The 25,678-nt window shown below is 49.7% G+C and overlaps 1 protein-coding gene across 1 annotated transcript in view; it reads right to left on the bottom strand.

The window, feature by feature from the left end:
* Positions 1–874: 874 nt before the first annotated feature.
* The window catches only part of Cd247 (CD247 molecule), a 76,565-nt gene continuing 51,761 nt past the window's right edge, over positions 875–25,678 (bottom strand). Inside the window, exons 3-9 of the mRNA XM_057769649.1 lie at positions 7,621–7,724; positions 6,517–6,573; positions 5,513–5,593; positions 4,453–4,485; positions 3,697–3,753; positions 2,940–2,975; positions 875–1,834 (exon numbers count right to left, since the gene is read on the bottom strand). Coding sequence (XP_057625632.1) covers positions 1,769–1,834; positions 2,940–2,975; positions 3,697–3,753; positions 4,453–4,485; positions 5,513–5,593; positions 6,517–6,573; positions 7,621–7,724 — 434 coding nt within the window. The 3' untranslated portion in view covers positions 875–1,768. The remainder of the gene's footprint in view (positions 1,835–2,939; positions 2,976–3,696; positions 3,754–4,452; positions 4,486–5,512; positions 5,594–6,516; positions 6,574–7,620; positions 7,725–25,678) is intronic.

Genomic DNA, 25,678 nt, shown 5'->3' on the forward strand with positions numbered 1-25,678 from the left:
CCAAAAGGCAGATGTGGGCGCTACTTTTTGTTCCTAAGTCAAATTAACTTGTTATTTTCCATTCTTTCCCTCTAATATTTATGTCTTGCATGTAAGTCTATGAAGTTACTTTTTAAAGTAGTTTCAAAATTTGAACATCTTTGGTAGAGATAGTCATAGCTTCTTACAAAAGACTCACTCTAGCAAGCAAACTCCATGTGACAAACCTCTGAGGTGAAACTGTGACCCTTCCTTTTATAAGCTGTCTTCTAGCTTCTTCCAAGGCCCCATAGGAAGCAGTTCCCCATGAGATCAGGTGATGAGCACGTGCTCTCTGTGAAGAGGCGCACTCATTCCCAAAACCAGGAACTAAACCTGGGGCCTCAGCAAGATCAGCAAATGTTCTCAACCACTGAACTGATTCATCATGATTTTTTAAGTCACGTGGCTTTACATTTTAACCACGCAATAAGACTGTTCTTGTTTAACATGCTTTAAATCCTATGAAACAAGTGATAGTGCTCCGTTTTCACTCCTGGATGCTCTGCTCTGCTTGTTACTGCCCTGCCGAGGAGTTTCTCTGCACTCCGTAATGAGGTTCACCTCAGGAAGCTTTCCCACCATCCTTTTCCAGCTCAGTCATGAGGCTGGGCATTTCCCTTTCTGGAGGCACAACTGCCAGCCTAATGCCCCATCCTACACAGACACTTCCTCATGGCAACTTTCAGGATGGCTTCATCTACTGGTACCCACCTGCTAACTTCTGTCTCCATTACTACCCAGGCTTCACCACTGAAATAAGGCTTCAAACAACATTTTTAGCAAAGCATTTATTATTCAAAACAGTGAGGGTTTACTTAGTATAAATTAAAACCCCCGAGATGAGTGGGTCCTCCATCCATGGTCACAGGCACTTTAATTCTACCATGAGGTTGCAGTCCACTGATTGGCTCATTGTACCACTGTTGTGTGAGCACTGCAGACCTTAGTGGGCTTGATCTTCTTGCCACTCAAGAAGCAATGAACCAAGTTCCGGGAAGAAGGCAGGACTTGCCCCCTTTTCTCTTACTGCCTTGGCTTTATTATTACTGGTTTATTGTATGCAGTGACGTCCTGTTTTCTGTGCCAGTTTGTGCACAAATCATTTGCACTCTTATGAGTGTGTTTTCCATGAAGCTAAGGCATCTTTCCATTCCTGGAGTGCCTGGCACAGTAGCTGGGAGATTCATGCTTGATAGAAGGAGGCCCCTTGTAACTGCTGGGGGCCTTCCAAGCATGTTGCTTCCCTTCTTTCAGCCTCTTCTGGCTGACACTTGCCTAGGCTCCCTCCTACCTGCCTCTGTCTTTTACAACGTGGCCTAATTATAGGTCATCCTGACTGTGGGGAAGGATGGCAACAGAAGCCAAATTTACAGCATGAGCAAACTAAGTCAATATCAATAGAACAATACAAACAGTACCCAGGCCTTCTCTGGGGGTATTACAAAGCAAACTGAACTCAGCTGTGCAAGGAAGGAAGGATGTCAGTGCCCCCACCCCAACCCCCTGGCTAGGGGTTGGCTCTGCTGTGGGAACTGGGCTGAGGTAAGAGAGTGAGGGGGGCTCTCCCTTTAGAGAGTTCAGGGACGACATTCTGTGTACTGTGCTTTGGGACTGGAGAAGACAGGTGTGACAACCAGAAGCATCCTCTTCATAAAATAGTGGCAGCGAAATTAATAAACTGAATTGTGTACGCTGTCCTTCACAGTCAACAGCAGGTCAGGCCTATGGGTGGGAAATCCCCTGGCTTTTAGCGAGGGGGCAGGGTCTGCATATGAAGGGCGTCATAGGTGTCCTTCGTGGCCGCACTGAGCCCCTGGTGAAAGCAAATCACAAAAGAATGAACAAGAGTCCACAGGCACAAGTTTTCTGTTTGTAGCTCATCATGGATCCCACTGCCTTTGGCAGCCCGAGAAGATCACCTCGTGCCTCAGAAGGCTGACAGAAAGGTGGGTTCTCTGTCCTACTAAAATGACTTTGAAGCAACTCTTTTCCAGCTTGGCTCTCACCCCCTTGTCAGTGTCTCAAACACTATCCCCTGCAGTACCAGGGACCTATCAGACTCCCCATCCAACCAAAGAGGAAGGCAGCTTCCCCATGTAACATACTAAGCTGGAATCTGGGATATGCCAGAGAATCTACTTCCTGGGCCCACAGAAAGTCCGAACTAGTCATAGGGCAATTGGTGGCTCCTTGACTTCAGTCCTTATTCAGGAGTTTCCAGTCTCTGGCCACTGTGGTATATTGTTTGGACAGGCAGGCAAGGCTGGCCCTAGTCTCACGGGTAGGAAAGCCTCTCTGTTCCAGGGACCGAAAAGGCAACTGGACTTCAGCTTCAGCGCTGCCAGTAAGCAGCTGCACTCAGGCAAGCCCAGCAACAAAAAAGCCGAAGCCAACAGGGGATCTCTTTTTAGAAAGTAGGTTCTCTGCACGCAGTCTGCATAATTTTCACTCATTTACATAAACCAGGCACCTGATTACAACAACATTTCTCTTTTGAAGCTGCCTATTTTTCTTTCTTCAATCTTTCTGATCACTCTCTTAGATCTTCCTAAGTCTTAGGATTTTGAGCAGAGCTAAGCTAAGGCAGTGGACAAAGGAACCAATCACCTGTGTAGGGTCCTTTTCCTACTTCTGCCTGCACCTTTTGGGGGCTCCCGTCCCATTCTTTAGATAGCTGCTATTGTCCGCTATCCCCAGATGGCATGGAACTCCCGCAGCCCTCTGCTTAAAGCTAAGTATCTGCCTCCACAACTAGATGCCAGCCCAGCTATAGAGACATAATGGCAGTGGAGTGGCCTCCGGTCTGCTTGTGTGCCCTGGGTTTGCTCTCCCTGGCTGTTGCAGCAAGCAAACCATGGCAGCTTCAGCTTTATCCCATGTCAGAACAGCACTCCCAGGAAGTGGACAACAGCTCTTACCTGGTAAAGGTCATTGTGCCCCTTGTCTTTCTGCCTCTGTAAGCAAGGTTAGAAAGGAGAATCAGCAGTAGCACTCACTCTTGCTCAACTGCCTCATTCGGGATCAGAAGGGACTAATTCCCAGCCAGCATCCCTTCCTCCAGTACAGAAGGCCATTGGCCAGACCTTTGCTTCTATAGAATAAGATGACATGTGCCTCAGATAGCAGTTAAGTTCACACTGCCCAACTCAGATCTTTGGCATCTGGGACCTCCACGCAGCTCCAAAATCTTGCCATCAGAAAGGCTCACTGAGACTGGCAACTAGGTGATGGTTCTGAGCTCTGATACTGAGTTAGCTCAAACCTTGTTCCTGCCAAGGGAAGTTGATGTCTTCTCCCATGGAAGATACTGTCCACACATGCTAGCCGGTTAATCATAGAGTCGCCTGCCTACTCAGAACTCAGTGCTCTACTCTGGATATTTTGAGATCCTTATGCAATCATTAATGAACATTCTTTCATTCTCCCCTGGGACCCAGTGTCCCCACACAGTAAGTACAGAACAGTGGCATTAGTTGAATGTTTGAATCTGCTTCCAGCAAAGCTTAGCCACAGATTTGAGATTTGCCATTTAGCCCTGACATCTCAGCCCATCCCTAGTCTCATGTACTTTCCAGTGGCACCGTCACATGGGCACAGGCGGGACAGGAAGACTAGCAGGGATGTCCGGAAGGCCGGAAGGAACCTACCTGGGTGTCAGGGAAGAGCAGCACTTACCTTCTGTTTCACCCGGATCTCGCTGTAGGCACCCGCCATCTGGTTCTTCTGCAGTGCCTGAAGGAGGAGAGGTGATGTGTTTTCTTAACCCAGAATGGGCCTTTCCCCAGAAGCCTCTGGATTCCCAAGCTGGCAGGCTCTGGTCCTCGAGGCTCTAAGCCCTAGGCTTATGAACATTACTGCCCACAACTAAGTCTCCTGTGCTCCTTAGCCTGACTGGAGAATCTTCTCTGGTCTACCTGCTCTAGATAATAAACCATTCAGGATAGGTGTGGGCAACTGGACAACATAAGGGCTCAAGAGGAGCAATGAGTCATCTCTCCACAGCTAATACCACAGGCTGTGATCGACCAGTTACTGTGAGGCCCCACCAGTGGGGAGTGGCACCTTTGTGGCCTAATATGGCGATGAGATGGACTTTGCAATGAGAGAAGTGCTTGGAATATTCCAGCCCGCGGGCTCAGCATCCCTTCAGACATGCCGGCTCCACACTCCAGCCCAGCATAGCCTGCAGCTGCAGCTCCCACCGTGTTCCCCAACCACAGGACAGGCTCAGAGCCCATGGTTTTAAAATTTAAAAAAAAAAAAAAAAAAGTGGCCCTGCTCAGCTTCAAGGGATGTTCTAAACCTACCAGCAGGTGACACATAACCATGCAGGGGAGGCCTGGCCTAGATGGAAAGACTGAAGGGAGAACAGCCCCTCCCCCAGCCTTCTTCCAGCTCTCTAGGGTGAATGGTGAACTCTCTCACACGTACATTGTACACGCCTTCCTGGGGGTTCCTCTTCTTCTGTTGAGGAACAGAAAAGAGCAGAGATTAGAGACAATTCAGGCTGGAAAGTGTAATCGACCCCATGCTGCCTGACCCTCACTGCCTTTTCCTGTGTCTGTCTCCTCCACATTCCCCAGCCTTGCGCCCTGGCAGCAGCTCCACGGCTCATACTTCTTTGGTTATGCATATTCCTGCACACACATTCCGTCCCCACCCCTGCTAATGGACTCCTATATGCACCATAAAGGGAGACATGGGCTGGGTCCCCTCTTTCAGGGCCCAGCCAGCCAGTCAATGCTCATCAGGTTCTACTGAGATGTGGCCACGGGAAGCTGTGGCACCCTCCCTCCTTGCCCTTCCCCTCCCCCGTCCTGATCTCCCTCCTGATCCTGTGGTTGGAGAATGGAATAGGGGTTAGGGACTTTGCTACTTTCCAAGCCCTCTAGCAATGTATACCCAGCACAGAACTCAGAGGACCTAGGTCAGGGCTCAGTGGACAGGTATGACCAAAAACATTGAGGACATTAGGTAGCTTTGGGTAGTACTGACCTTAAACTGAACTTTTGTCCTGACCCCTGCAATTAGGAGGCCTCTAGCCCAACAGAGGAGTCATCTGGCCCTTCCCCTCCCTACAGGAATGGAGTCTACAAAGGGCAGAGGACACAGTCACCTGGCACTGAGGTGGCCATGTTCTAAAAGGGTATTCAGAATCTAGGTCTTAGCCCCTTCCTGTATCTATCTTGACATCAGGGCTGTCCTACGGAGGCAGGTGATGCAATCATGTGTACAGGTGGGTTGGCTAAGGAGCAGCGGAGGAGAGGTCAACAGAGCTTAGGGTGAAGACTAGGGTGACATTACCCATGACCGGGCTTCTTATGATGCAGAATGGAACCAAGAAGAGAGGGAGGGGTTGGCAGCAAGAGGTTCTTTGTCATCCTCTTGTCCCAGTCCCTATCCATGTTACTGTGAGTCTAGCGCCCTCTGTGCTAGGATGAGCAGCCCACCCTCAAAGCCCACCCACCCCAGAGACAAAGGAGATTCTTACTTCTTTGCCTCCCGTCTCAGGATTCCCAGCCCAGTTCTGGTTCAAAACGTCATATTCCTCTCTTCGTCCTAGATTGAGCTCCTACAACAGGAGATGGGACATTCAGGAGAACGGAACCTCATCAACTGAAACTGGGCTTTGGTTTCCCAAAAAGCAGCATGGGGAAGGTGAGGTATCTGGGTGGGAAAGGTACCTGCCTCAGAGCCTGGGGATCTGAGTTCAATCCCCAGGCCCCACGTGGTGACTTATATGTGTGCATCGTGTTACACACACAGAGCACAATAAGAAGTTCAAATCATTTTACATTTTATTTGTTATGTGTACATGTGTGTGCCTGCTGTATGTTGCGCACCACATGTCTGCAGAAGAGGCCTCAGAACCCCCCAGGAAGTGTTGTTACAGGTGTTTGAGAGCCACCATATGGGTGCTGGGGAAAAGCCTGGGTCCTCTGTAGGAGCACTAACCACTCCTAACTGACTCTTCAATTCCAGGAAATGTAATTTTTGAAAAAAGGCATGGAGAGAGATGAGAGAGGTCGTGGAAACTGCTTCCTCTTCATGCCAGTACCTCAGAAAATAGTGATACCAGGATGGTGGATGGCAGGAGCCCCGAGTTACCATGTGCTTTCCCTCCTGCTCAGCTGTCTACTGGGGTTCATGATAACATTTTCATTAGCAAGTGAAACCAAGGCTCCCAGAGAAGAAATCACACAGACCGCGGACCCACTGCCTTTCTGTGCGCTCTAGAATTGCTGGCGGGCGGGACTTCACTCACTAGAGGCGGGGCTGTGCCTTGCATCTCATCATTCACCTCCGCTCCCCGGCTAAGGCGAGGACAAGACCATTGCTTCCCCAGTCTTTGGGTTGGAAAGCTGGCATTGCACAACTTGCCACCAGTCACCGGGCTGATAACTGTGGACCAGACCTACAGCGGAGCCTGGTCTTGGAGCTTCCCTGGGTCCTAGGATAAGACTGTGCAGGCAGGTCTGCAGATTGGAAACTTACATTGTAGATCTGGTTGGAACCCTGCTGGTTGGCATCAGCGCCTACACTCCCGCTGAACTGCAATAGAGCAGAGAAAATCACAATGCAGCCCCATCTCCAAGATGTCTCTACAACTTTAGTCTTAGAAGTAGCTAGTTATCCCAAGTAAAGGCCTTGGCCCTCCCTCCCCCTGTGTGAAAAGGGTTCTCAGTCTTTGCCTGCTGGGAGCCAAGAGCACTCTCCTGCTCTTCTTCCTCCAGGGAGCACTCTCCTGCTCTCCTTCCTCCAGGGAGCACTCTCCTGCACTCCTTTCTCTGGGGAACACTCTCCTGCACTTCACCCTCCAGGGAGCACTTCCTGTACTTCTTCCTCTAAAGACTCCAGGACACTCAGGGTAGACAGCTGCCTGCTAAGTTGGCCTGCTGGCATCATCGCCAGCCCTTTCCTGAGTGCTGGCTTACTGTCATGAGCACATGCCCCAAGTTGGCATAACCACACATGCCACCTAAGCTGAGAGGAACTACAGGGTTTTTACAGAGTCAGAGCTCTGGAAGGAACCTTACAAATCAATTAGGCATCGTTTCCAAGTAAATAAATAAATAGACTTTCTCCAGTAAAATCTTATGCCAGAAAGGAAATGGGTTATAGTGCCCTGAATGGATCAGACATCTGTCTGCCCCAGATACATCCTTTCCACAAAATTCATAGTTTCAGGTACCTGGTGAATCACCATGTTATCCATCACTCTCATTTGCAGATGGGAAAACTGAGGCTTGGAGAGAAAAGCTGGTGTGGCCTTTGTTAGCAGCTCAGCAGCAGGCCCCAAGAAGAGACCGCAATTCATCCGCTTTCTTGTCCTTCACTACCTAGCATAAGTCTCCCGTTGGCCAGCAGATGCCATGGGACACTCTCATGTCCAGGCACTCATACAGACCCTCCTCACCAATGCACCTGCCCTGTCTGCCACCTGGGGACAGTCCATCCACTGTGCACACTTGGCTGTCCCCTGCCTTGCCCATGCACACCAAGTGTAGCCCAGACTGGAGACTCCAGTGCCAAAGCCCCATCACGCATCCTCCCAATGGAGGAACCCACATTCCCCCACAGGAGCCCAGGGGAACCCACCTTTGCTCTCAGGTACAGGGCTGTGACAATGACGCCATAGATGAAGAGGATTCCATCTAGCAGGTAGCAGAGTTTGGGATCCAGCAGGCCAAAGCTCTGTGCCTCTGTGGCAAGAGACAAAACTGTCAGCTGTGCCCAAGCTTACAGGAACACATCCCTCCTATCCCTGCAGCAGCCAGTGTACCACCAGGTACAGCCTGGGAAAGAGCCTGGGAAGAATGGGGGGCGGGGACCAGGGGAAATATGAAACTGTCCACAGAACTTCTGCTTTGGCGGCATGGGAGACCTTGCATAAACTGTGAACTCTACGTTCAGGCAGCCTACATTTTTTAGCTCGGAGCCTCTTCTGTTTAGTCATTCTCGCTAATTCGATGGATTCCTAATGCCCCCCCCCCCCCCGCCTTTCTGCTATTTGTTACACTGCACTTAAAGCATGTGTAGCTGACACTATCTCTAGATAAGGGTAGGGGGTGAGGGAAAGGAGAGACATTAGTTAAATAGAAGTTAGCAATCCTCTTTGAGAAAAAAACCACACCGCGCCAGCAAGCAAAGCCTGTTATTGATCTTGATGAGCCCCTACTAGGTGAAGTGTGCAGCAGTTGGACCTGAGAACTGACCCCTGCCTGAGAAGCACACAAGCAGAGGTCTCGATGGCTTTCCAGCCTGTCTCCAGAGGCAGGAGCGCCCTCTGGTGGCAGCTGACCAACCACGTGGGGGCAGAGACCATGGATTAGGTGAACAGGCGTTGCCTTAAACCTAGCTGTGTCATTTGGGGCCAGGTCTGTCCTGTGAAACAGGTCAGGAGCTTCAATGTATGTTCTGTGTAGTGGTTTGTGGCTTGGAGCACAACCATTAAGGCTCCATTGGATCGCCTCCAGAAACACACTGAGACTTGCAGGTACCCAGCGTTTTTGGCTGCCCACATGTTCCACAGAAGCTGGTGACTTAACTCTCGTTTATTGTCCCCATGCCCACTTCTGTGAAGCCCTCCATCCTTTTAACTCCAACTTGAATCCCAGATCCCTCCTGGCCCCAGGCAGAGATGTCTTTGTCAACTTTCCACAGTCCCTGCTTAGAAACTGTTGATGACCCAGACACTTCAAAGACGCTGGAATTCTGTGCTGCCCAGGAAGGCTCTGCCTTTCCAGACCAAGCTGGAAAGAACTTGCCACCACCCTGTCCCTTCTTCAGCTTTCCCAGGCATTCCAGGCTGGCCTTGAATTTACTAGATAGTCTAGGATAACCTTGAATTTGTAATGCCCCTGCCTCCACCTCTGAAGTGCTGGGATTTACAGGTGTGCACCACCATGCTTGGTGGTTCTGGGGATCAAACCCAGGGCTTCGTGCCTGGTAGGGAGCACTGTCCCTACGAGGCCACATCCCAGCCCTTCCACCTGTCCCTTATGCCCCGTGCTCCATTAACCTCGCAGGGGCTTTCTTGTTCCCGCCGTGCCCACCTTGGCTTCACCTGGCTCCTCCTCTGGGCCACCACTGCCAACTCTGCCCCACACCCGCAGAAATCAGGCCCATGCCCTGCCATCTGAGTTCCCCAGCGGTAATCAGTGAATGGCGGAGGGTGCAGAGTCTATGCACCTGGATAGTTCTTTGGAAGTTCCTACCTCCCTTCTCAGGCTGTGAGCTCTGAAGGCCAGTGGCTGTGATTCATTTTGCTTCCTGCTCTGCCCCCAACCCCATGCCCAGGGTGGACATTCATCAAATTTCCTACAGTTGAAAGGAGGGTATGTTTCAGTGATGGGGCGATGCCAGGGCCCAGGCTGCTCCTTGTTCTAATAATGACCCAAGAGCCCCTAAGAAGCCAGACAGACCCCAATAAAGGCTGCCAAAGCAGGAGTGACATTTCCTTTCAGGGCTGGAAAGATGTCAGTGGCGATTTACAGGGTGGTTAAGATTCATAGAGCCCGGATAAAATCGCTCGGCTGCCTGTTGTGTGAAATGAGAACAGAAAAAAAAAATACTGGATAGTAAATTTAGAACAAATAAGAAGAAATACCTCTGTGCTGTGCAGAGTCAGCACAGTTGGGGGCAGGCGGGGAGCTGGGCACTCTCCAGCCCCCAAAGATGAGTAATAGAGACAAGGCTTCCTACTCCCTTTTTAAAGAGCAGCGTAGTTTAATGGTCAGCAAGAGAAGCGCTACGTGTAGGGCTGGCGAAGAAAGGACATTAGCCCAGCCCTTGCAGGGGCCTCCCTTTCCTCAGTCCCATAGTATATGCACTAGAGGGATGGGCCTCAAGAGCGTTGTGATGTGGCCCAGGAAAATCCCATACAAGAACTCAGGACCTGTGTCAGCCACATAATTTATTAACTATTTGTTGGCCATTGGCTCCATGCCAGGGGCTGCAGAACTAGAAAGAGGCTGTGCTGGGGATAGATGGCTTCCACATTTCACCTGCCTCTTCCTAGCTGTGTTGGTCCTAGAAAATAACCTCACTTCTCTGGGTCTAGGGCCCTCTGTCCAGAAAGCCGGGTGGGGGTGCTTGCCTCTACCTTAAGGGCTGTGGTAAGGCTGCTTGGACAGGTGTGAATGGCAGGGTTTCTGTTTCCTCAGCAAGGGCACTGGTGTCTGGCATTGGGAGCGTTCACCCAGCAGCAGTTCTTCACAGTGCCACTTGTCATGGTGGCCGTGCTGTCCCCTCCCACCCGCAGGCCGAGGCTTGACCATCTCCTTTCCTGAGCCGCTAGCAAACCCTATCACATCTCTACCACATCCCACGCCAGCCAGGCACAGCACCAGGGTGCTTGTCGGGAGGTATTTAGGGCACTGTTTTCCTGTATGATGGGAAAGCCATTTTATCTTATGCTTGCGCCCATACTCCAGACCCACAGCCCCCAGGAGCCTGCTTGCCTGTTAGAAGGGCTCCCTGTGGAGGCTCACTTAGCCAGCCTGTGCTAGAACCTGGGGACGGAGACCCTGTATCTGCTGCGCTGCTGTAGCCAGAGCATGAAGAGGGAAATTTCACCTTCCACAGCTATGTAACCATACCATCTACACAAGAGAAAATGTCACGGTTGGAGAGGAGAACACATTCATTGTCTGTCTCTCTGCTCTAAGGCAGTGAGCGGCTGGCTCCATGCCCCTGGCTCCGAGCGTCTCAAGCCTCAGTTTCCTCTTTGTATGAAGGGAGTAAGCTTACTTAGCCCCTTGTCGATGGAGGATTAGATACATCTGTACCTACCAGGAGAGGGACCTGGTTTGTTCCTCCTAACATTAGCTAGCATGGTCACTTCTATTTTTATTTTAAGCCTGTGACTAAAAAGCTGGTGTCTTTGCCTTCTGGCAGGACACCTGGACTAGACCGTGTGAGATACTCACTGATGGAGGCCCCCAGGGCAGCCAGCCAGAGACAGCTCAAGGAGTGTCTGTCAGTTCAGAATCTAATGTCCTGGATCATTAGGAAGAGTGAGCCTAGCCACCGCTGAGCACGCTGCTGTCGCCTCACGAGAGCCCTGGTTCCCGTGTCAGCGTAGATTTTAAGCCCCAGAGGGCAGCCTGGGGAGACATGAGTCCTAGGAGAATCTCATTCCTCTAGTGTCTCCCAGCTGGGATCAGCTTCTGACAGCAGGGATTAGGTTTTTAATAAGCCCGGCCCTGTCATAGCTGCTGACACACCCTGCTGTGCCCCCACACCAAACTCCCCTTGTAGCAAATCCGGTTGAGGAGCTGGGTATCTGCTCAACTACCTCAAACCATCTGACCACAGCTTCTGCTGTTAAGATGACTTCCCGTGCCTGATGGGGTTTGACTCGGAGAGGAGTCCAGAAGGCAGGTAGAAAGCTTTTATCGGGCCCAGTCTGCAGCTTGGTAAATTGAGGCCAGAAGTTCGAAGCAATTTCATCAGGAACACACGTCAGTTAATGGCAAAGCTGGAGTGTCCCCTGACTCCAGATGCTTCCTTGGCCCTCCGCTCAGGGGAATCTCATCTTTAGTGCAGACTCCAGAAATCCCCCCCCACACACACACCTGTGAATGCATGGCCCTTGCTTAGGACACGCAGTCACAGTGACGGGTGATCACATCGCTTGGTGCATTTCTCTTCAGCAAGTGCTGGGAAACCCGGCTGGTTCATTCTGTTTTTCTCACCAGGAGATGTGAGGAAGGAGTGTAGGCCTCTTCGACAGAAAGTCTCTCAGGGTCAAGGTGGGAGTCTATTTCTCATGAGCTGAGTGTTTGAGAGATTCCTTAACTCTGAGCTTCAAACCCTTCCTGCAAGAAGGACTTAAAGAGACTGACACCACAGGGCAGGTCATTGTATGGAGAGGCCCCTGCGTGGTGGCATGTGCCCACCTTGCTGTCTCCAGCAGCATCCTTGTCACACAGAAGATCTGTAGGTACAGCAGCAGGAAGAATAGAGGACAGGTTCCCCCCGTCCCCTCCATGCTAGGTCTGGGGACAGAAGCTGGACAGACTCTCCCAGACACAATGGCGAATGCTGGCTTTCGGGACCATGTGAGGATAAAGTCAGATCACCACTGTGTGCGGGGGACCTGGCCCACAGAAGGTGCTCTTTGCATGGGCGCATTCTGAGGACTACTGGCTTTGTAAACACACCCTGACGAGACTCACATCGGTGCTGGTCTGCGTGCCCTTTAGAAAGCGCATTCTCCCTGCACAGTCTGGTTCAATGCTCAGAGCAGCTTTGTACAATCCCGACAGGTTCATTGCCAGTTGCATTTTGCAGAAAAGAAGCACAGCTCCCAAAGGTCACCCAGATGGAAAGTCCCTGAGTGCAGCTGGAGTGAGCCCCATCTCGCCCCATTTGGTCCTGGTACCTCAGAGATGCTTTTCATCCGGACAGCTCCAGACCTCCATGGGGACTTCTCTGACCAGTGCCTCTGGCCTCTGCTTGAACACGTCTGGGGGTAAGAAACTCCTCACCCACCCACCCCTGGTGGGGGGCTCTAATTCTCAGTCTTTCCATTCCCACCCATGATCATGCCCAGCTTTTGTCCAGTTTATAGGAAGTACTTCAGCTTTGCAGGTAAGACCATGTCCTTGGAGGGGAGCCCATGTGAGACCAAGGTCTGGGTCTGCTACCATGTGACCCTGACACCATCCTAGGCCCCTCCCAGGCTATATGGTCCTTCAGACCTCATAAGTACTCAGTACAAAGGACTTATGTCATCTGTGGTAATCAAACAGTTCACAGCCCAGGTAGGAACAGCTCCCTTCCTAGCCCCTAAGCTTCCTCCCCTCTGGAACCCTAGCTTGGGACCCAGGCTCCTGCTGACATTCACCCCAACCCCCAGTCTCAGACTCAACTGACTATGACAGTGTAGGTTAAGAATTCAGAAAACAGGAAGTCACATGTTCTCAGGAAGGTAGTGGCACCAGCGGTGGGGGTGACTGTGTAGAGCAGAGCACTGGACATGGTGCCAACCCACTGACCACAACATGAGGACACACAGGTTTTCCCATCAGGGCTTGCTGCCTTTTACTTTCACTGCAGCAAGAAGGATACACGTTAAACACACTGCACAGTGGTGCTAGCCACTAGCTGAAGAGTGCTTCGGTGCCTAGAACCACGGTGAGGTTTATGCGGACATCACGGTGACTCTTGCACTACCAGTGGGGAAACAGTCTCAGAGAGGTTTTGAAACACCACTTAGTGTTGCTCTTGGGGGTCTTTCTGGTCCTCAGTACTGAAGAGAAGGGTCCAGAGCCCTTTCTTCTCCATGGGTCAAGCCTGCAGAGCAGGTTGTCTCCTGCTTGTACTGTTTGTTGTAGTTGTTGGAGCTGAGAGGCACATGGCGTTAGCTGTCGTACACAGATTGTTACCAAGAGACCAGGACACACAATGGCCAAATCCTTAGTGCCTGACCTACCTGGAGCTGCCCTGATCACTCTGACCTTCAAAACCACTCTCCATCATTTACAAGGGCCACATAGTGTGTCCTTCCCCCACGGTGAGGTGCCCCAGCCTCCTCTCCTTTCCTCGGTATACAACTACATCTATTCCTGTCCTGTCCTGTCCTGCCTGTCCTGTTCTGAAGCCATTAACCTGGTCACAGACTATCTACACTACACATTCCCTCAGACAAAGACACCAAGGGGAGAAAGAGACTATTTTATTTCTCAGATTTAGAGTGATCGTGGGGTGTGCTTTTCCTTTTCTGTATTTTTATTTCCATTAAAGTTGTGGCTTGTGCAATAATTTTACATTTTTTCTGTGATTGATTTTTCCTGTTTTCAAGTAAAATGCACTTATGATAGAAGTGCAGGAAGGTAGGAAAATAGCCAAATGTCCCATGCTTTCCCATTCAAGCACAGACCCTTATACCTGCAACAGCAGCTTGCCTCCTGAGATGTCTGCTCTTCATCGCTTGCAACCACCCTGAATCAAAATGCTTCTCCTGAAGAAGTAAAAACCTTTGCTTTTCTTCACTCTGTGCTATAACTTCTCGTATGTTACAACATCTCATGTCATTTTATATAATCATGCTTCAAATTTCAGGTTACTTCATAGGTTTACTGAATATCTTAAATTATCTTTGCACACCTCTCTCTGTGCACACACTTAGGTCAGACAGCAGCTTCCTGAGTTGGTTCTGTCCTTGCACCATGTGGGTTGGAGGGACTGAACTCAGGTCATCAGGCTCGGCAGCAGGTACCTTTCTCTGCCGAGCCAGTCTCTACATACTAATTTTAATGGCCTCCTAATGATCTTTTCACTATTCTACAGGTGAACTATACAAGTAACATGTAAAACAATGCATATATAGGGCCAGGTGGGTGGTGCATCCCTCACAGGAGAGGCAGAGGCAGGAAGGTCTCTGAGTTCGAGTCCAGCCTGGTCTGCATATTGAGCTTCAGACTGTCTAGGGCTATGTAGTGAGACCCTGTCTCAACAAACAAACATACAACAAACAACAACAATGCATATATAAACAACAAAATCCACGGATGGTGTGAATGTTTACATATCTGCATATGTCTACAGAAGCAGAGGGGAATGTCCCTCCTTCCTCTTGATGCCAGCTTGGGCATATGGCTGCTGACTGTCACAGTCACGGTCACACTAAAACTGGCTCCTCACTGAGAGTCTTTTAGCGCTTTGTTTCATTTGATGGTAACAACTGAGTGAGGTAAACTGGGGGGCAGTCCTAATTTGCTCCCCTTCAGAAGTAAAGAGACTGAAGGTCAGGGAGGTGAAGTGGCCCCTGTGGTCCAGCAGCACACACGTGGCCGAGCCCGATGGAGAGGCCACTCCTTGGCCTTTGTTCCTCCTCTCACAGCCCTCACAGGATTTTACTCGGCACATTAGACTACTTAAAAGACATTCACTCAGGTTACAGATTCTATGTCAAAATGCTAAGCGGGAATTTGCCATTTCTCCGAGCATGTAACTTATTCTTTGTAAAAACTCCTGGTCTGCAGAGGTGTATTTGCAAAAATGTTCACATTTATTTTCTGTAAAAACTCCTGGTCTGCAGAGGTGTGTTTACAAAAATGTTCATTATGTCATTACCTGCAGAAGAAAAAAAACATGAAAATAACAAAAATGTCCACCAACCGGGAATCTGATAAAATATGATATATTTATATATCAGTTTAAGCTGCCCACATAAAACTGGGGGTGTAGCTCAGTGGGCAGACTGCTTGCCAAACAGGCATAAAGTCCTAAATTTAATCTACAGCACATGTAAGCCAGCATCCAGAAGCTAGGGACCAGATGATTAGAAATTCAAGGGCAGCCTAGGCTACAGGAGAGTCTGTCTGGGGAGGGAAAAAACAGAAAACTTAACACTGACATCAGAGTTCTTCATATTTCCTAATCTGGGAAGATCTCCAGAATTATTAGGTTAAAAATAAAAGTGCAAACTGCAGGCTCTAGAGGGGTATATACAGGACTTGTGGGTAAAAAGAGAAACATATGGGCTGCACAGGTGCGTGTGTGTGGAAAGTCATGTCTGGATCTAGAGTCAGTATTGTTTAGGATAGTGGAAATAAACAGGGGTGATGGGGGTATGGCATTGTGGGTATTCGTGCCCGTTCGACAGACTTACAAATGTTAAATGTGGGACCCGAACCAAAACAGTACTCCAGTAGAGTACTTTCCTAGTGTGGGCAAGGCTCTGTGTTTAAACCCCAGCACTGCCTCTACTTCCCAAATACATAAGATTCACCATAATAATAAAGTTAAAATACATATATACTGAGGTGGACTATACAAACACCAAAAAAAAAAAAAAAAATCAGCAGGGATGGTAGAGGAGACGGCTCAGTAGGTAAAGCGCTTGCCTGATCATGAGGCTTTGAGTTCAGCTCCTCACCATTGTCATAAAAGCCTGGTCAATGGCCTGCATTTATAATCCTGGCAGTGGGTGAGGGAGCAGGAGGCAGATGGATCCCAGGAGCTCCCTGAGTCAAATCAGTGACTCCAGGCTTAGTGAAGACGGCTGCTTCCAAAAATAAGGTGAAAGGTTATCGACCTCTGACCTCTTGCACTGCACACACAAGAACAGGTGTCCACATGCATATAGCACACATAACATTGTTTCTTTATGTACATTGCACATTTCTGTGTGTATATAGAAATGCTGAGAGCCGGCCACTGTGCTATTGCCCAATGCTGTGGAAATGAGACTTATTCACTGTGAAAGCCCCCGACACACACTTAAGCACGAGTGGGGCCTGGCGCATGAAAGAAGAAGACAATCCTTTAAATCCACGAGTCCCCTCAGCGTGTCCCACCCTAACCGGGAGATAGGTATACATGACTCTCCCCAGGTTTCTGGGCCTCAGGAGTTAAGGCAGCCTGGATTACCCAAGGGAATCCATGGGATCAAAGGAACCAAGAAGGCTGCAGCTTGTCACCATCTTCCTGGACCTGATCTTGGTGGCACAGTTGTTCGGGGCACTGGATGGGGAGAGGTTTTACAGCATCCCCAACCGAAACCCAGGTTTCTGTCACCTAGTTTGCCCTCTTGTGGCTGGCAGCTCTCAGGGGCGGGGCTGTTGGTGACCCCGCGGGGACCCCTCAAGCTGCAGGCACTTGTGTGCGGGCAGCGCCAATGAATCAGGCTGTGAGTGTGTCACCCCGCCTCGTCTGGATTGGAGCCTGGAGGACGACGTGCCATTCTGATTTTAGAGCAGATTTGGACTGTAAAGAGGGGTCCGCTTACAGCCTGCCTTGAGGCCTCCTGCGGTGAACCCTGGGTACCTCCTTCAGAAACGCTTGAAACTCTGCTGCTAGGCTTTTCTCTCCAGCCCACCCAGAGCCCTGACAGGAGTGAATGCATCCTGAAAGGTGAAGGGTAGTGAGTAGGGAGGGGACATCAGGCATGAGGCCGCGGTCCCACGCCCTGTGGCTGTCCTGTCGGCTGCAGTGCGGTTACCGACCGGCACCCCTCCCCCACCCGGCCCGCAGCTGGCTCCCTGCTCGAGGTTTCCTGTCGAGCCGCACCATCCTGGGCCGGGTTATCGCCAGTGATCTCCCTTCTGAACCGCTCACACTCCGCCACGGCCGCCCCCACTTGCGGTCCCTTTCCCCGGAACCGCACCGCCCCCGGACCCTTCGCAGAGCCACCGGCTTGAGCGCTCGGGGGGCAGCCGGGGGCTGCTTCCTGACATCGGAGGGCTGCCTGGGTGCCCCTGCCCTGAAAATCAAGGAAAGAACCAGTCCCAGGAGCTTGTCTGGGTTGGGGACAAGCCAGCCCAGGATCAGGCCTGTCCACGGTGGCATGGCGGGGACCAGGGGCAGTATCCTTAGCTCAAGGCCGGGTGGGCAGAAACTGGCAGGTGGGGGCTAGTCCCCGCCCCAAAGCATCCTCTCAGGGAGAGCGGGGGTGGGGGAAGCAGAAGGGCTCTGCTCTCACACAGGGGGACTCCAAATGTCGTCAAAACTTACCACTCAGAATCTAGAGCTGCTTTCATTTCGAAGCCCCGTCAGCTCGGAGCTCCAGGGCTTCCCTGGCTCACGTAGCCAGCAGGTAAAGAAACGCCAATTTTATTTGGCCCTATCGTTCATGGGACATTCGGATGTGGCCTATAAAGTGGAACACTTCCAGGGCTGTGTGGCCTCCCATTTGCGGCAGGAGCGATGATGGATTGGCGTGCTGAAGAGACAGTGGTTACAGGCCTATGCGGCATTGTCCGAGTTGAGCTAACTGGTTCTCATGAGAAGGCACTCAAGAAAATTACAGATGAAGATACGTACCCTCACAGAAACACACACACACAGCTGTAATTTAGCTCCAGGGTGTGTGGTGGGGGTTCTTTACTCTGTTTGCGTTTAAGCAGAGTCCACTAACTCAGCAAAAGGATTGCAAAGTCTGGTTGGGGTCCTGTGTTGGAATCATTTGAGCTGCAGGGTGGAATGTTTAAATCTGTTTCCCTGTGTTCACTTGCTTAATACTCTTTGGGAAACACTACCTTCTGGGGTTGATAATCTGGAAATTTCTATAAATATAAACATATCTATCCCCCGGCATTTGCCAATACACTACTCTCCGAGGGAGGGCAGCCTGAATATTCTCTCAATGGGAATTCAAGCCTCAGTCTGTCCCTTTGCTGTAGAAACGCTCAAGAGAACTGACTTTGGCATTGTAAGGGCATCGTGTATTCACTGCTCACATTTTGTCTCGTGGACAACGTGTAGAGTATACCTTTATTTAAAACAGAGTCCTAGAATGTTCTGCTCTCCCAGCCCACTTTCCTCCCCTGAAGTCATTCTCTGAGGACCAGCTGGGAGACTGCTGTAACTACCCTGGGAGACCTCACACCCACCTGTGTCTTGGGGGTTCTGAAACAGGTGCAAGATGCCAACCTGCTTAGGGGCAGGAGTGGGTGCCATGCTCTGTCAGCCCTGCAGGCAGCTGCTCTAGGCAATCTAGAAACTCAAGGGACTGCTGGGGCTGAGAGGTGGGGTGGAAGGGGGTGGGAAGCGGATTTCCAGTGTTCCTTCCCACGATTTGTCAGAACAAGTCTAAACCCCTGCAGACCAGAATGTCAGTGAAGGCGAAAAGAAGAAAATACTGCAAACGTTAAAAAAGAAAAAATACTGCAACCAAAATGAAGCTGCAATCTTTCCCCTGCCTACACCTGACTGATTTAAGATGGACTAGGAGCAAAGGCAAACTCTCCTGCTGTGAAGTCAGGAGAGCACAAACAGCGATGCTCTGGAGTGTCGCGGAGTGCTCCCCACCCAGACACCACCAGTGTCCTCCACCCCCAGGCTTTTCCAAGCCTTTTTCAGCTCTCCTGTTCCACCAAGGCTTCCTCCTCCAGGAACTCCAGCCCGCAACAGCCTCAAACACAGTCATGTTTGTTTGTTTGTTTGTTTGTTTGTTTTCCGTGCAAAGCAAACACTTTATTCTGCGCTGTTCTTTCCTATGCGATTTCAGGACAAACACCGTGGCTTCCTCTCTGCTTGGTGGAAAGCCCAGTTTTAGCAGCCCCTTCTACCTCATTAATAATATAATTGCTTGGATAATTAGCAGATTGGTTGATTGGTTAAAGATCATTAGTGCTATAAAATAAATGAATTTTGTGAGTTACATTTCAAAGAGCCTGTGTGTGAGACTGGAAAGAAACCTGCCCTCCATCCCATCCCCACCCCACCCTGTGGGAGCTTTGGCCAAAGCTAACACAGAATCTGTGGTGTGAGACCTTTGTAAAGCTATTTCCCCCGGGGTTCTTTGCGTCCTAAATAAGTTGTTAACAAAATAACATCTCTAGTTCTTCTGTCCTGCTGGGTCCAGCTCTGGGATCAGGGCTCAAAGCTAGTCATCAAGAGAAAAACTGCTTATGAGTTCCTCATGAAGTGGTTACAAAATGTCAGATTCTTAAACTGCCCTTCACATTCCCTTTGATCCCAGACTTGCTGGCCTTGGTAGGAGCTTGACAGTCTGAGCTTGTATGTTGTAGTCCTCAGAAAGGTTGGGCACTCCTGTTTTCCTGGGTCAAGCCCAGGCTGTGATCAGGCCTCTGCCCTGCATTTGACAGGGACCTAGGTCCTACTGGACCAAGAGTGCCAGGATCAGCATCCTTCTGATAACTGATCAAAAAACGTACCCAGAGTTCATCTGGAAGGGGCTGCCAGCCATCTAGGAAGACCAGCCAAGGGCTCTTAGCTCCAACCCATCCTTTCATTCAAGTTCAGCATACCTGGGCTCTCACCCTTGAACACTCAGCATGAACGTCCCCCTTTGGGCACATTTTCTGTGCTGTGTTCAAGCAGAGTGGGTTCCAGTAAATCCTAATCTACAGGGTAACCTAAAAGTCAGAAACCATGGGGCACATTTACAGTTAAACAGGATATTGGCTTAGCTGGCTGGACACTGTGCACCTGGAGTCCCAGCAAATTCAGGAGCAGAGGCAGGAAGATCATTTCTTTCCTGTAGTCAAAATTGGCCTGGACAACATTGTGAGACCCTAGCTCAAAACAAAACATACAAGAACATTTACAAATACTATATTTAATTTTGAATGTGCAAAAACATGTATACATGTGTTTTTATTTGATATTTTTAAAAATCCACCCATACACTATCTCTGCTGTATGTCCAATTATTGTGGATGCCTATATTTCTTGTTTTTTTCCATATTAACAATTGTGCGTATTGTTTTAAATTTAGAGGTCCAGAGGAGATGTCTGGAGGCTGGAGGGGAACATATCGAGCCTGATATTTGAACTTGTAACTAATGTTCTGTTCATCGGTTTTCAGACTGAAGATTGAGCCCAGGGTCTATTGTGTGCCCAGTTCCATTTTGAAAGTTTGGTCATTTTTTTTTTAATGATATGCCACTGTTCTGAACCCATTTTTCACTAATTATTTGGTGAGAAATCCACCCTTGTTTAAAAAACAAAGCAAAACAACAATAAAACCCTGAGAATTCTTGCAAGATAAGAGACAACCGTGTTCTTTTTCCTCGCTCACTAGCCAGCAGCAGGAGGCCACAGTAGTGTAAGAATGCAGAACGGGCGATTTGCACCTGTACCCTTGCCTTTGGGGCTGAGCCTAAAGTAACCCGCCTCCTGTCCTTCCTGTGCTATCAGCTCTCAATGCCCAGTCTCCTAAAATGTTTGACACGACTAAGACGAAGAGAAACGCAGCCTCAGAAGAATCTGCCCGGTGCACAGCAAGATGTAGAAAAGAGACCCAGCTTTTCCTCCAGTCCTGCCTCCCGGGTAACTATTTTCTGTTTTCTGAGTTCTGAAAGCTGGCTGCTTGGGGTGGGGGTGGGGGGACAGCACAGGGCACTCGCATTTCCCAGCCTCGGGATGCTAGAACGAGACCGCCAGAGCCAGGCAACATCACAGTCCTTTCCTGGAGATGTGTTTGTCACTTCGGCAACCCTCGGGTACCCAGCCCACGCCCGGCTAACACTCGCCTGTGACGTACTTCGCGTGGATCAAAGGCCCACAAAGCCCGCGGCGCCTGCAGCTGTCAAACTGAGGACTCGTAGTGAGCGGAATGCTGCCCCGTATGGGCGGTGGTGGGGGGAGAGCTGCCTTTGTGGCTGCTCGGTCCCTGGGAAGGAGTGCACCCTGCCGGCCACCACACCCAGCCCGGCTGCCCCACGCTCTTGTAAGCGACCCTGCTCAACCTGCGGTGCTCTCCTCGGTTGCTGCGTAATTTGAGAGTCCAGGACGTCTCACCAGGATGGTCGGGGAGCCATGAGACTCACAGGACATACCTTAGAACGTCTGTTGGCTCTAAAGCTCTGATAATACTTCGTCTGCCTCAGAAAGACTAGGGGGGAAAGCACAGCAAACCCATAACAGTGTTTTCAACTCTGATTTGTGAAATTATGGGTTATCTGGTTATTCTTTGTGCCTCTTGATTTACCCAGCGTCTACAACACATGCAAATACATAATTTTGAAAGGAGAGAAAATAGTCCAGGTGCAGTCCTACCGCTCTCACCAACCAGACCTCCTGCCAGCCTCCAGCCTGCCCGTTCTCCACTGCACTTTATGTCTGTGGACACCTAAATTACACACGTACACACTCAAGGGAGGGGGGACAAGCAGGGCAGCTGGTGGGATACTGAAGGTAAAGTTTGGTTCTCACCAATTCGCCCATTAATGCAGGAGGCTGCATACTTAGTCGGGTAAAGTTATAAGGATCCTGGAGGCCCAGACAGGCTGGTCAAATATCCAACCTACACAGAACCCAGGTTCTCTGGCCACAGGGTTCTCTTTAGGCCCAGGATGCTGATGGAAGTGTGTCTTCACAACTGCAGAGCTTGACTTCTCTTGTGACTTCCCAGGACAAGCACTGCCGGAGTTCCTCCCCAAATGCAGCACAAGGCAGAAGAGGCAGCCCCAGCTGGGGAGTCTGCCCCTTGTGTGTCAAGCCCCTGCTGGCAGAGATGTCAGCCTCGGTTTGGGAATACAGTCTCTGCGCTAGGCTACTTGATGCTAAGAAGGAATGCGTGCTGCTTCCCCAACCTAGGTTTTGCCTATGATGTCAGGAGAATGGACCAGACAGGGAAAGAGGTCAGTCTGATTCCCCATTCCTGTAAAGGTCTGTTGTTCCATCCTGCAGGGCTTCTGTCGTTCCTTCCTGTGGGGCTGCCTCCCTTTCCAGGTGCCCACCTCCTTCCTTCTCCTGGGTCATCCTGTCTTCGGGCCAATAGACTTTTTCTCTCTGCTCCTCTTTGCATTTCCCCCTAAATCTTACTTTTTCCTCAACCATCTACTCTTACTCCTTTAGTTCTGTTTGATGAAACGGCCACAGCTGGAGGTAACATGGCTGGGCCATCTTGGCCATCCTTCATGGCATCTTTGTGCACCTTCTAACATGGGGTCCATTTGGCTGGCACAGAAGGTTATTCTAGCTGCAGGAGTCATCCAGAGAATCGAGAGTCTGTAATGGGACCAGTGACTTGGGTCCAGCAAAGCTTTCTCACGCCCCTAGACAGGCCAGGTGGAGGCAACAATCCCAGAAACCCACAGCTAATTTCACCGCCCTTTGAAATTAGCACACTAGGCTGTTCCCAATTCGTCTCATTCCTGCCTCTAACCTGACTTCAAATGCCCAAAGCCCTTCATACGGAGTAGCAGTGACCTACAAAAGCTGTCTTTAAAAAAAGATAATGCATATACATGTTTAAAAACTACTTGGGATTTTTAAGTATCCGGGTTTATAATTTGTTTTTCTTTTCTCTTGATCCCTAGTTAGTCGGAGCCTGAACTGACTTGTGAACATAAAATTTAAAGTCTTTATTTCAGGCACCAAAATGGAACTTTTAGCAATTTTGAAAGGACAAACCTCATCAAAATGACCATTTAGAGAGCTGGAGAGATGGCTCAGCAGTTAAGAGAACTGGCTGCTCTTACAGAGGGCCCAGGTTCGATTCCAAGCATCCTCATGATGGCTCACAACCATGTTACTCCAGTCCCAGGTCCCCTTCTGGCCTCCTGTGGCACTTTACGTATGTAGTACGCAAACATGCATACACATAAAATAAATTATTTTAAACAAAAGATTATTTAGAATTGGATCCAAATCTACATAAGGTAATTTCCTAAATCCATTAAATTAATAGAAATGACCAGTTATTACCTGTTTAAAACCAGTAATCTACCTTTAATCTCAGCACTTGGGAGGCAGAGGCAGGCAGAGCTCTGTGAGTTCAAGGCCAGTCTGGTCTATAAAGGGAGTTCCAGAATAGCTAGGACTACACAGAGAAACCCTGTCTTGAAAAAAACAAAAACAACAGCAAAACCTCACAATGACTCATTAGCTAACAAACTTCCCCTTTTCTGTGAGTACTATGACCTATTGGTTTATGGGAGGAGAGACCAGAGGAACCCTGAAAAGGGAGTTTTTATTTGGTTAATTTTGATACTCTGAGACAGGACTTCACTCGTAGCCCAGACTAACCTTGAACTCCTGTGTCCTCCAGCTTGGAAGACACAGGTTGGAAAAAAAAAAACTGTTTTGTTTTTGACGTTCTTGTTTGCTGACTTAAGAAGCACACACCCCTGGAGATGGCTTTCTCATTACTTGAGAAAACAAAACACCTCCAGAAATTCCAGCACTGGCTCATCAGACACAGGCCTTCAACAGTAAGCGCTTCAGACATTGTATTTCTGCAGAATGTGCCAACTGTGGCCAGCAGCAATTGTCTTTTCAGTGGGCAATAATAAAAACCGCTTTCAAGGTCCTGTCCCTGGAGGTGCCTGATTTATAAATGGAAATAACAAGTTTATAATTTCCCCCAAGCAGATGCCACTCTCCTTGAACTCCGGTCACCCCGGGGATTGCTCTGGAGCTCACTGAATGCGAACCTATGCTCCGGCTCCCTTTGAGCAGCTTGCCTACCTCCCCAGTCCGTGTTTCTGGCAGGCTTTTTACAAACACTTTGCTCCAAATGCAGAGGCTACCCTCCTACTGCAGGGGAGCTCTTTAAAGGCCTGCTTCTCTCCAGGGAGTGCCAACTCCGTTGTTCAGGGAGCATGTGTAAGGGCTGCCTTCCCTGAAGGGACTCAGACAGCCCAGCAGGACCCCTCTGCTGGAGAAGCAGTTCTCTGGGCACAGGCTTAGCCATCTCCTGCCTTGGGCAAAGGTGCAGGCTCTTGAATCTCGGGAAACCCCCAAAGCCTTGTCTGTCTTTCTCCACTCCCACTTTCCTCAACACAAAAAGCTGAGAAAGCAAAGCGAATAAAAGGAAGGGGTGAGGAGAGGATTTGCCTGAGGTTGTTCTCGCTATGGGACACCTGGGACAGGAGGGTGATGGTAAAACCTCAGTCGCTTTTGTTTCAGAGGCAAAATTTCTAATAAAAAAATAAAATAAAATAACATAAAAATGAGATGGGAGAGGGAGAGGACACTTACTGGAAAGAATGCAATGCTTATCCACACTGTATTCTGTGTCACACAGACCTCTCCCGTCTTCACCTGCCATCTGTTTAGCTCCTTTTATTGATTCCACGGTCCCTTTTTTTCTTCCTCCCACCCTCGAGCTTCTCCTCCACACATCTCCTTGCTAAGACCTGTCTGGACACAGAGCAATACTTCCACGAGACCCACACACACCTCACCATGCCAGCCTGCCTGGGGTAGCCAGAGTCTTAGAAACCACAGATGACATGGGTAGTCATTGTTCAGAGGTTTCCCGACCTCCCTTCCTCCTCGCCTGTGGGTTTCTCAAGCTCTGTGACCGGCAGAGAAAGAACTGGTTTCTCTGAGACCGCGGGGGAACCTGTTTGTTTCACAGCAGCTGGAGTTATTTATCTAGCCCAGGCTACCAGGAAATTTTGAGCATCTAGTCGTTTGGAGGTCATTGATGACTGGCCGTGCCCTCGCGGAATTTCTCTGGCTACAGCTAAAGCCACTCTCTGAGCAGCCAGCTGGGTGATATTAACTCACTGTGTCTCTCCTCTGCTAATTTGAGTGCCGAGATGATACATGGCCAGACACACACACACTCCAGACAGCAGTTGCCAGGGAATATTGCTTTTTTGGACTTTGACACCAGTTCCAACTTGGAGAGGAATTTAAGTGATATTTATTGCGTAGAAATTCCTTTCTGGAGCTCTGCGCTCGTGGTTCAGCCTGCTGACAGCACATTGGATTTATTCTGGCATCAACTCGCTGTGGAGACCAAGACTCAGACTTAATTAGCTTCATCGGGGGCTGGGGTTGCAGCTTTGGAGTTTGTGGCTCCACACAGATCTCATTATGGGTACCAATCAGCCACTTAGCAGACCAGAAACCAAACAAGTTAGCGACCCCAATGCCCTCCTCAAGCATGCTTGTCTGTTTGCCCGCGTTAACTGTGACTGACTTTAGGGGGAAATCAGCTTGCTTTTAAATTAACCCAAGGTAACAGATAGGCTTGTGTTTTAATTCCATCTTTATATTATGCTGCATTCTGTTTGGTGTTAACTGTGTGTGATGTGGAGGGCATGGATACCATGGTGCAAGTGTGGCCACAGAAGACAGCTTTGTGAGGTTCTCTCCTCCCACCTTTACATGGGTCTGGGGATTGAACTCTGCTCGGCAAGCTTGCACAGCAAGTGCTTGTCCTGTATGAGTCATCTCTTTGGCTTTATTTATTTATTTATTGCTGGTCTGGCACCAAATG

The sequence above is a fragment of the Chionomys nivalis genome, chromosome 5 (assembly GCF_950005125.1).
Source record: "Chionomys nivalis chromosome 5, mChiNiv1.1, whole genome shotgun sequence".
Taxonomy (NCBI): Eukaryota; Metazoa; Chordata; class Mammalia; order Rodentia; family Cricetidae; genus Chionomys; species Chionomys nivalis.